Consider the following 12,256-nt stretch of genomic DNA (forward strand, 5'->3'; position numbering starts at 1 on the left):
TCAGTTTTCTAAAAAAAATCGTAATTTTAAAATGAAAAGGAACTTTTTCTCCTTAGAGCCCACTTAGAGGGATGCTTATGGATCATTTATACATAATCGATTAACGAAATACAAATATTTGGTGTACTACAAAAATTACAACCCCCGCAATCGAGGAATACTATATATATAAGTATGAATTTTCTAATATAATTCGTAATTTTAAAACGAAAAGGAGCTTTATCCTTATAGCGCAATTAGAGGGTTGCTTATGGATCATTTGTACATAATCTATTATATATTCCTATACATATGAGTATGAGGTATATACGTATACGAGTATATACATATGAGGTAAATTAAAATCATATTATATACGTTTGTCAGGTTAGCATATTATTTATCACTTATTTTCAACATTTTACCAGTTTCGTGAGATTATGACAGAAATAAGTAATACGTAATTTTGGTAAGTAGAATATGACTATTGTAATGTTTATTGGTATTTTGGAGGAAGTAAATAAAATGGTGTTATATACGTTTATCAAATTATTGCTAAAAGACCGTTTATTATATACATATTGTCAACGTAGAACGTGTACCCTATGGTTTATGTATACGAACAAAAACCGTATTTTAAACGTAGGGTATGTTGGTCTATAAAAAAACGTATACCATACTACCAATACCGAATTTATCCTTTCAAAATGTTTGAAAACCGTTTATTAAACGTAAGTGTGTTGGCTGGGTTAGAGAAACTAGAAATATACCTACGTTGGTACTTTAGTAAATATTGGTTTTATCCTTTAAGACAAGTTGGAAAGTATAGGCCGAAGTACTCGATTCGTCGAACTACTTAAGCGCGTTTGTGTGCGATGGATCGAGGTTTTATTAGCAAACTCCTTTTATGCTACACTTTAAAACATAATCTGCATGCAAAGAAACGTAATCGTCAAAAATGCATTAAATTTGTCTTCGGCATTGAGATAATGCACTTAGTCTTTTTCCCAACGATCTTGGTGCACGAAATTATTATGTACGTTAATTTGTGAATAAAAGACATTATTATTATTAAAAACGATTTTGATATATTTTCATCAAAATCCATGTGACCGCAGAAAAATAATTTAAGATCTTTGAATCACACATACGCGGTTATCATATGCGCATGTGATGTACTGTAAGTAATAAATAAATAAGTAAATAAATAAATAAATAAATATAAAATAAATAAATGTACCCTTTCAGTATCAAGATAATGCGTTTGAAAGCCTTTACTACTCCAAATTCATGTGTAAAGAACAATGTTGGGTACATTTTGCTCTAAAACTTTTGACCTAGCCCACAGAGAAGAGTTATATTGAATTGTTACACATCTAAAAGTCATAGGAAATACGAAAGTCCGAACTCGCTACATCAACTTTTGTTCCTGTTGAACCAGCTACTTGAAAATAGCACACATGGACGGACGGACGGACAACAATACAAAAGTATAACGGATATGAGGATCCTTAATAACTATCGCACTTGTAGTTGTACGTCACAGGTAACGTGGTATAGAGAGAGAGATCACTTTTAGGGATGCTTGTGAAGGAATTTCTTTAAAAATATGTTTCAAACTTAGTTGCAATTCCTAGTGAACGTGGAGGGTTAGAGCCCATTTTGGGGATGCCTATGGAGGATTTTTTAAGTAATGAGAATGATTGCGAAAAACTCAAACTGCTATTAGATAATTAAGTTTTCTGTTGGAAAAGAAGACTACAATAATTAGAACTGCACGTCAGACATTCAATTGGAAGATCAAATTTGGAGTTCTAATTTGAGAATACAAATTTCAGAAGTACAAAAATTAAGGTAAAGTAGAAAAGACAGAAGCGAAGGAGGTGGAATCGGAGAAGAAAGTGGAGAGAAAAAAGGTGAAGGATTAAGAGAGAAGAAGGTATCTGGAAGGAGAATTTCGTACTCTGTTTCCTCATCTAATTAACCATAAAACGAAGTTTTATGAGAACTTCAGGATGCCACAATCAATTTCAATTGCAACGGCTCTTAGTAAAACCCCATAGTCATATGGAAAAGCGAGGCTCTTTTTGAAGGCTGCCAATTACACCGAAAGAACTTTTGGCAAAATTATAACTTTGATCAGAGAGCACTAAATATTTCCGAACATTCTCCAATAATTTTTCAGCGCCCATTGTTTCCACGAAAAATTGCACCTAACCTCAAACAGACAAATGCAAGCACACTGGACCGTCACCGTGGAACAGTAAACACAACAGATCCCGCGACAGCACACGGTCAGCACATGGCCGGCCCACGGTCGGCACTTTGTGATGTGTGAACCGCCACATTTCTCCTTTCATATCCTTTACCGGCAGATTGGAGGAAAACGGCCGCACACCGGTCCGATCACGAACCTGACACGATCGGGTTATTCGTGCTCAGACCTTTAAGGAAGTCCAGAGAATAGATCTTTTAAACATGCAAAATGAGAAGTATATAGTTCAAATTTTTCTTGCATGTCATAGAGTTATCTGGTGGTTAAGAATCCACGTTTCCAACCTTTCACCCCTTGTGCTTTCTCTGTACCAACCCAAAATCGGTGAAATTTGCTTGGTTTCTTAGTTTTTCCCCTACTCACTTTATTTCCGAGATATAAGTCGAGATATAAGTCGGGATTATACTTAATCCCGAGATATAAGTCGGGATTATACGTAATCTCGAGATGTAAGTGAGGATTATACTTAATCCCGAATTATATCTCGGAATTAAGTATAATCCTCACTTACATCTCGAGATTACGTATAATCCCGACTTATATCCCGACTTATTTCTCAAGATTAATTATAATCCCGACTTATATCTCGGGATTAAGTATAATCCTCACTTACATCTCAAGATTACGTATAATCCCGACTTATATCTCGAGATTACGTATAATCCCAACTTATTTCTCGAGATTAAGTATAATCCCGACTTATATCTCGGGATTAAGAATAATCCCGACTTATTTCTTGAGATTAAGTATAATCCCGACTTATATCTCGAGATTACGTATGATCCCGACTTATATCTCGGGATTAAGTATAATCCCGACTTATATCTCGGGATTACATAATTTGAACTACCTTATCCGTTCTACGCTTTCGTAATATACACTTTTTTTACGGGCCATATAAAAAAATAAAGTTGACGATGATTTCTCCTGTATTTAAAACCTCTGATTCTGTGTCTGTTCAAATAACACCGGGAAAAAATAAAAACAAGATGGGTAAATTTCGGTTTTTCTGACATAATCTTCGAAAGTAATCGGAACTTTATCGTTTTCCCTACAGTATAATAATTACTCTTTAATTGCGAAACTTTTCCCTAATTTGATCATCTTCGTATCTTCTCTAGTTTCCGAGATCGCGTCTTTATCTTGGACACAGTGTATACAGTTATTTTGAAATTTGTAAATTGGTCCAAATAAAGACATTTCCACAGATGTACCGCTTCATAGCGAACGTGATAGTAACTACATCAGACGATCTCTTGGGGCCGAAAAGTTTAGTTGGGTTTTGTTTAAAGTCGAGCACATGACGAAAATGCGAGTTTTTTTTTGGTTGTTTGGGCACCCCGGTCGTGGTCATTTGCTTTAATCCCTTACGATAAAACGGTTTCACTTTCTCCTATGAGTATGGCATATACATTATTAGAGAGCCTTTCTTACCCTGAGTTGTTTTAATTTATTCGTTTAGTTGCCAAGAACTTTTTCTTTGTAGGAGAGTAAGAAAGGTCTTTCCAATGATAGGTCAGATAAAATTTCAGAAGCTGTGGGTACAGGGGGGGATGACATTCATCGACCTTTGTGCTCAAATCAAAAATTTTCCGCTGCTAGTTTCCTTTTAGTAAAAAATGGCACTTTTAAGTCACCACAAGGAATAATTCTTCTTCTTTCAGAATCCATGGTTCAAAAAGGTATAAACGTTTTTTGGGCGATTTCTCCAAAAGGCAGAAGGTTCCAAGTGTTTCAGAGTTGTTCAAGCAAAAAATTCCGGTTCGAAGTTGGGCTTATTTTTTTTAATTTTCGGTTACCTCTTTCACTCAATTTACACAAACAAAGTTATGAAATCTAAGGTTCCTAATCCTAACGCTATTTCAAAACGAATAAAAAATATTGTTGTAGTCAACTCAAAAATACACAGCGAACATCTCATTCTGTATCATTTTCAAAACATACAGCCTTGAGAGACAATAGAGATTTCCACATACATTTTTCCATGATTATTTCGTATTGGGTAATTTTATTTTGTTTCCCACAGATTTTACTTAATTGAGTAGGTTATTGTGATGCGGACCAAAGCGGATGAAATTTGTTGGTCCAAAAATGAAATACCTGCGGAGAAGATGTCATCACCAGAAGTATCAACGCAGATGACAATTAAATTATTTTTAGTGTTAGTCTTCCAACACGTGCCACTGAAAAGTTTTAAAATAGGGTCATGTTTTCACTATTTTTATCCGTTTCCCTCCTGAGCGATTTTGTGTGTTTTTCACTGGAAAAAAACTTTATTTGCGTGAGTTTTTTACATTAAGTAACCACGTCAATGTCATTTAATAAAGGTAATTGTTTATTATTTATTTTCAAGGGAACTTATAATAAAATTGTATTACGTAGATCGAGAGAAAATTGTAACGAATTGAGGCGAGTTGTTTATTAGCATATTACGTCACTCATCAGTAGTCTTCACCATGATTTTTCTACACCGGCGTGGATAACGCCATGAGTAAATAGATGACTGACTCACTTGTGGCATTGAAACTGCTGCACATAAACACAGTTAATTATTTAAATTTGTTGTAAACGTATTTGTGCGGAAAATCGACGTACGTAAGGAAAGTAAGATGGTCCTCTGTTGACCTTACGCCCTCGAATTACCAATTAAGCGTTTAACCTCTTGATTAATCAGTCCTCCCTCTTCAAGCACTAATGATCCATGTTGTCTTTTGTTGATTCATTGATGCGACGTCTTTTTCATTCATTGTACAAATTAGGTTGGAGAAATTTAATTACGACAGTTCTGTATTGAAATGATAATAAACACAAATTGCATCCGGTAGCAAGATGTAAACGTTTTCGGTGAAGAGGTGACAGTGACCCCACCCCAACGATTGATGGAAGTCTTGCTTTGGGAATATTATGTAGCTTGTGTGTTGTCTATATTTAGGCGCAATAAAGTTACAAGATCATCAATCAATTAAACTTTTAGGGTAGGTTTAACGCGTTGTAACCGGAGAAGCATTAAATACACTGGGATCTGACGCTATAATCAAGATTACATAAAAGAGGGATGCAAGAGCGAGTATAGTTTCTTACATTTTTTTCAGTGTTTCCCAGCATCCAGGGGTGAATTTACGCATACGATGAGTACGCTAAAGCGTAGGCCAGAGCGACCATGTTGCATTGGTCAAGAGGGTTTTCTTTCTTCTGGTCGGTGCCGCCAGTCTGAAGGAGTTGACGAATTGTACGCCTGTTTTAACTGGTTAGAGGGATATGTTAGATGGCTGCCGTTGATCAGGGTGGTTTTGTTGGTGGTACTGATGTTGGCGGTGGCGTAGAAGTTAACTGGCTTCGTTGTCAATGTCTGAAGGGACGTCCAGGATGGGGGTGGGTAGTTGGTTAGAGGTGTGCTTGGTGATCACGCCCCAATTAGTTTGTTTTAAATCCTTGCGTATGAGCCGACAGGACTGTTTTGAATAAAACCAGGTAATTAAAAGGGGGCAATGGAGCCTCGGGTGGAAGGTTTCTGTTGATGCGCGGATGTGGATGTTAGGAAGATAAATAGGAGTAATAACTTGTTTATGTTGAAACCGATATGCCGTCCGTTGACGGTATGACGCTTTGCTTGGCTTTTGCGTTGGTTCCGTTTAGAGCAAATAATGGAAATGCAGACCTAGACAGAGTACTCCGTCGTGGCATTTGCTCTGGTTCCAGGTTATAGAAAAATAGAGAGAGGGGAAGGGAACTACCTCTTCACTTAAATTTCTTCTCAATAGCGTGCCAGTTCTCCCTTCAACTTTATGATCGCCGAATTTCGATCGGGAGGTTTTAAGAGAGATCGTCGCAAGTAACGGATACTGGGGGATATAAATCTACTGCGCCAATTTCGTTAAGAAGTAGATATAGGGATTTGTGCGTATTGTTTTTCTCTATGCTACTTTTAAAAAACGAAATCTCGGCTGAAGAACGCCTAATTTTATGCAACCAAAATAACATCTTAAATCAAATGAAGATCACTGTCATATTAATTAAGTTGAGTACTGTTTCTTTGGCTTCCGTATTATTATTTTTGTTCATGTGCGATGTATTGAACTGAAGAAAAAGTGGATATTATCAACCTAAAAGCGTACTATTCTTTACTGTCGCTTTTATAAGTTCCTACCTACAAACTAACCTATCTAAAAAGCAATGCTATTGACAAAACGATATAAATTCTTTTATTAAAGTGCCTTAATCTTTTGCTGAAACAGTGAAAAGAGCTTAGTATTTGTATTAAGCATTTGGAAGGCACTAATGCAATGCAACTGCCAAATCTAGAATAGCACTGCAGAATGCGTGCGCATGAGTTATTCTGGTTGCATAAAATTAGGGGTCCTTCAGAAGATTTTATTTAAAGAGAATTGGAAATGAGGTGGAAAGGAGATGTTTTGGACCTTTTACCATGCACCCCTCTTGATGAGTTTCAGTTTGCTGCCATAATGGTATTGTCTTATTGCGGATGCGAGATTATGACGCACTGAATTGATTGAGTAGCCTCTTTCAAGAATATTAACATACATTAAATATGTAACAAAGATCATACATTACAGCAAAAAATTCCCTTTGTTCTTTTGGGGTTTGCATGGTGTATTTATACCATTGAATAAACAAATTATATTTCCATTCAATGCTTGTATAATACACGCCCCACAATCGCTAGTTCGATAATTCCAAGGTGCGCCCATATTTCCTGCTTGGCGGTAGTTAACATTTAGGGGATGTTGAAATTAGGACGGCCTAATGGCAACGTCTTTAATGCAAACATTACACCTACCACATACTTAAAGTTTTTCATGTTTATTATTTTACTATTTTAAAAGCACTTTCTATTGTAAGCGATTATTATTTGCGTGAAATTGATGTTCAAATTTAAATCTTTCGGAAATCGTTGCAAGGAAATTGGTGTTTTCCACGAATTTTTTTATGAGATTGGGAAACTCTTTCATATTACATCTTTAGTGCAACTCGATGTGTACTTATTTTGGTAGGGATTTAAGTGCATTACGGTGTAAGTGAACTTGTTTGTTTATTTTTGCTCTATGAGAAAAAAACTCTAGAACGCTGTGTTGCTCTTTGCACCGCAAATAAGAAACTTTTAAATTTTATAACACTGTATTCACCTTATGTGTTAAAATGTATAGGGTACAAAACCCATTCCAATGTCGTCTGCATTGAAACTATTTTCAATATTCTTGGAGTCATGTTGGAATCTTTAAAGAGACTTAGAATCCTTGCAGAACCTTTTTACAATCACCTTGTATTACCGGAATATCTCGAGAACGGTGCGTCGCAGGTATGCCTTCCGACCCCTCGTTGGAAAGGTCTCGACCGGCGCTATCGACGTAGAATTCTCCATAATTTCAAACAGTTCTAAGATCGAGCTACTAGATCAAAAGTTACAGCCCTTTGAATTTTTTGTCGAAATTGGTTTCTAGTCCATAACTTTTGATTGAGACGTCTAATCGAAAAAGTACGAATCGTTTTGGATTCTACGCACCAAAATTAATAAGAAAAAGTTTTTTCCCGAGAAATTTTGGTACAGTCAATTTTTGGTAAAAAAGGAAAGTAAAAACACTGACTTTTTTTTGGCTCGAAAAAAAAATTGTCTCAGATCGACCGAAAAAAAATATTTTCTTATAGAATGTGACCTGTAGAATCGATAATTTCAAACAGTTCCAAGATCGAGCTACTAGATCAAAAGTTACAGCCCTTTGAATTTTTTGTCGAAATTGGTTTCTATGTAGTCCATAACCTTTGATTGAGACGTCTAATCGAAAAAGTACGAATCGTTTTGGATTCTACGCACCAAAATTAATAAGAGAAAGTTTTTTCCCGAGAAATTTTGGTGCAGTCAATTTTTGGTAAAAAAGGAAGGTAAAACACTACCTTTTTTTTGGCCCGAAAAAAAAATTGTCTCAGATCGACCGGGAAAAAATATTTTCTTATAGAATGTGACCCGTAGAATCCATAATTTCAAAGAGTTCCCAGATCGAGCTACTAGATCAAAAGTTACAGCCCTTTGAATTTTCTTTCGAAATTGGTTTCTAGTCCATAACTTTTGATTGAGACGTCTAATCGAAAAAGTACGAATTGTTATGGATTCTACGAACCAAAATTAATAAGAAAAAGTTCCTTCCCGAGAAATTTTGGTGCAGTCAATTTTTGGTAAAAAAGGAAGGTAAAACACTGCTTTTTTTTTGGCCCGAAAAAAAAATTGTCTCAGATCGACCGCAAAAAAATATTTTCTTATAGAATGTGGCCTGTAGAATCCATAATTTCAAACAGTTCCCAGATCGAGCTACTAGATCAAAAGTTACAGCCCTTGAATTTTTTGTAGAAATTGGTTTTTTGGTCGGAATTCTGACAGCGCCAATCGATAGCGCCTGTCGAGACCTTTCCAACGAGGGGTCGGAAGGCACGGTTCTCAAGAAATTCCGGTTTGAAGTTTCAGCCAAAAATTCTGACAAACCGTAATATCTCGAGATGCGTCGTAGGTATGCCTTCCGACCCCTGACCCCTGACTCCTCACCCCTGACCCCCGACCCTTGACCCCTGACCCCTGACCTCTGACCCCTGACCGCTGACCATTGACCCTAGGTCTCGACCAACGCTATCGATTGGCACTGTCAGAATTTTTGGTCGAAATTTCAAACCGGATTATAGGGAATGCAATACCGGGATCGCGGGATCCCGAAATACCGGGATCCCGCAACATTTTTGCGGGACTGAGGAACTTGTCGACCAACGGGACGACGCTGTTTGCTTTGTTAATGAAACGCATAACGGAGAAATTATTTTTAAAATAATTGTTAAACTTTTTTCGTTAAAAATGTACTATGATTTTTGAGGTACTTTAGAAGTTCACCTTTTTGTGCTTTACAGGTGATTTTTTGAATTCTAAGTTAGGCTGAAGGTGGGTACTTTTTTGTTGAATATTGTGATAATTAGCGATTTATTTTAATACAGAAGTTAACCGCACAAAATTGCTTATTTGCCAATTTATTTAAAATTTTGCGGGATCCCGCAAATACCGGGATCCCGCGGGATTAACATCTAACGATCCCGCAAATACCGGGATTGAGATTTTGCTGCGGGATTGCATTCCCTACTTGTAGCATTGTCGGAACCTTAGATACTTTGAGAGCTGATAGTAGGAGTAAAATCCTTAGAGGCTTCACACGGTCTTCATTGAATCTTCTTACGGTTACTCCAAGATATTCTTGGAACCTTCTAACTACTTTCTTAGGGTCTTCTGTTAGGACATCTTTAGAATCTCAAGAATTTCTTTTCTTAGGAGTTTTCTAAGAATCTTTTCTATGAATTTGAAGAAACCAAATTGTATGAAGACTACAAGGAAAGAACTAAAAGAATGCGAAAGAGCGGAAGAGTTTGAAGAACCTTAACATTTTGGAGAATGTGAATACTTTTAAGAAGGATCAGAAGTATTTTAATATTTACACAATTCATACAACTTGAGGAATAAGAAAGATCGTAGGAATTCAAAAACTTCGAAGAATGTGAAGATTTTTCACCCTGTATAAATAATATGCCTCAAAATTCTGCATAAAAATGCTAGGGCCTAGAGCACTAGCAGTTACCGATGTGCTTCGATCGTTTTTTCGATGCAGAACGATTTTGGCTCCAGTCCTACAAGCTGATATGGTCTATCTGCACGCACCGACTACAGACTCCACACTAGGCGGGGTTCCGTGGAAGTTTTTCGATAATTTTGTTTTTTTTTTTAAATGGTGCGAAAATCCGTCCGCAGCACGAGGCTAACTTACTGAAAATATCTCGCTCTTGGCGTAATTTCGTTCTTCGGGATCCACTCTAGTGGGCGGTTTTGCTTAAAACGGCATTTAGTGGCAATCGCCCATTTATCAAGAAGTTTAAGTATGCTATGTAATTCTTATTTTAGAGCGCTTTGATACTAGTCAGTTGGGCGATGCGGATTTTCCAGCCTTCCCTTTCCGCACTTGGGGAATTTTAAAAAAGGTACAAGCGCGATTTAGAAGGGATGTTTTGGTAGTTTCAGCGCTGACCGTTAAATTTTTGCAAATTTAACTGCACCGTTTAATTTCATGGTAAAATTTCCTAATGTTCAAGGGGACCATTTACTTTCCTGAATGTTGTTTTCCCATTAGATACCGATAGATAATTTTGCTTCCGTTCCCGCTTGAGAAATTGCTACTTGTTTAACTAGGCCCTACTACAGTTCAGACCCACAGACGCTTTATAATTGCTAAGCGATTAAAGTTCCTCTTGCCCATGAGTACTTCTTCCTCTCTGTCAAGTTTCTGCTTTCGCATTGATTATATGCAAATATGTTCCTTTGGTACGCGATTACTTTTCTTACTTCGCGTCTACCAAAAAAGTTGTTAGAATGTCTGCTTCACCATGTTTCTCTTTCTTCTGATGTTTGTGGTGGCTCCATTGAATCGTTTTTAAGGATTTATATTATACGAGGCATGTTAGTTTATTACGCAGCATTTTTTTTGCATCCTAAGGCATTTTTTGTACAAGAAATCCCTATTTGAGATAAAATTTTGCTTTTTCCAGTGTAAAGTTATTCGAATTATTGAGTATTAATTGCGCTGTTTTTATACCCGGTTGCTTCCGTGTCAGATGTTTGAATTGCTATTTCGCAATATTTTATCTGCCGCGCTATTCACTACCCCTTTTACTTGTATGTTTGTGTTGTTTTCTAAAACAGAATAGGCTGCGAGCCTCCTACTGAATTCATAACGCCGCTACGACAAGAATTCAAAGGTAAATTTTGAGATCATTGATATCAATAATATAAAATACGAACTTAATAAGAAAATTAGAAAATTGGAATCCACATTTTCAAAAGTCCTGCCATACACTAATTCTTGGCAGAAGATGAACTAAACAAAAACATGTTTAGCGAATTTGAAGTAACTAAACAATTCTCGATAGAACTACAAATACAGCGTGCCAACTTTGTCCTGAAACGTTTAGTGGCAAAAATAAGCACGGCAATCCATGTGTGAAATCCAATGAATGTCTCGGTGTTGTTCTTCATACTTTTCTCAACACTTTTCGATACAAGTAGGTTGATATTAAAAGAACGTTTAATTTTTGTGTTTATAATTAGCCGCAACATTGAAATGCTACGTCTGCGATGCACAGAACGAGACGATCTGTCAGAAGGGAAATCCTCATTTCCGCGAGGTCCACTGCGGGCTTGAAGATACGACGTTCTTCTGGTTTTGCCTCTATAGGGTTATGTACAGTGAGTGTTCGAATGAGTATTCTATTCGTTTTACAAGCCATTCTCCAGATTCGGTAACCGGCCACCAAACGTACACGTACAGCTGCGAAAGAATGGGACGGCCGGGAATACTTTTTGGACTTCCGCACTGCAACCCCAAAGAAAACGAGCAACTAATCGACTGCAGAGTGTGCCTACAGGATCTCTGCACGTTTTTCAATCGTTCTATGTACCTAAAGAGTAAGAGTGTGCTGGTTATTAGTCTTATTTTCTTAAATTTAGCTCTGTTCTATTCATAGATGAACTAATTCTAATTTTGTACTTTAGAGTGTGTTCAAACGTGTAAAATATACGAAAAATGAAGAATTCCGTTTTAATTACTCCTCCTTGTTTCGGAATCGATGTGTAAAAATAAAGGCAAAGGGTACACCTACCCCAAAAAAATCGTGTACACAAGTCAGAGGTAGGATATTCGCCACCAAGGCACGGAAGGGCACTACTTCTCATTTCTTGCACTTCTCGCCCAGTAGTTTCCTTTTTCTTGACCAGATGCCCTACTACGTAGTCCCATGGATGTTTTGGTTTTCCTCTCTACATTTGCTTCCAATATTTGTTTTAAGGGTATTTTATTATTAGTAGTAAAATTCTATCCTCTTATTTCTGTACTCCGCACCCTGTGGCTACCCTTTTCGTTGATTTAGTGATTCAACGTTTGGTTTCTTCGTATATTTCTTTTCGTTCTA

The 12,256-nt window shown here is 36.9% G+C and overlaps 1 protein-coding gene across 2 annotated transcripts; it reads left to right on the forward strand.

The window, feature by feature from the left end:
* Window positions 1-4,563: 4,563 nt before the first annotated feature.
* Window positions 4,564-11,871, forward strand: LOC116179178. 2 transcript variants are annotated; one of them, XM_031498894.1, is made up of 4 exons: window positions 4,564-4,581; window positions 11,219-11,350; window positions 11,397-11,534; window positions 11,583-11,871. In XM_031498894.1, the coding sequence occupies exons 2-4, from the start codon at window positions 11,299-11,301 to the stop codon at window positions 11,810-11,812; spliced, it is 420 nt and encodes a 139-aa protein (XP_031354754.1). In that variant the 5' UTR covers window positions 4,564-4,581; window positions 11,219-11,298; the 3' UTR covers window positions 11,813-11,871. The 2 variants fall into 2 exon arrangements, with proteins under 2 accessions (XP_031354754.1, XP_031354755.1); XM_031498895.1 differs by lacking the exon at window positions 4,564-4,581 and having other exon boundaries at window positions 11,201-11,350.
* The last annotated feature ends 385 nt before the right edge of the window (window positions 11,872-12,256 follow it).

Source organism: Photinus pyralis, unplaced genomic scaffold (assembly GCF_008802855.1).
Source record: "Photinus pyralis isolate 1611_PpyrPB1 unplaced genomic scaffold, Ppyr1.3 Ppyr1.4_LG8, whole genome shotgun sequence".
NCBI lineage: Eukaryota > Metazoa > Arthropoda > Insecta > Coleoptera > Lampyridae > Photinus > Photinus pyralis.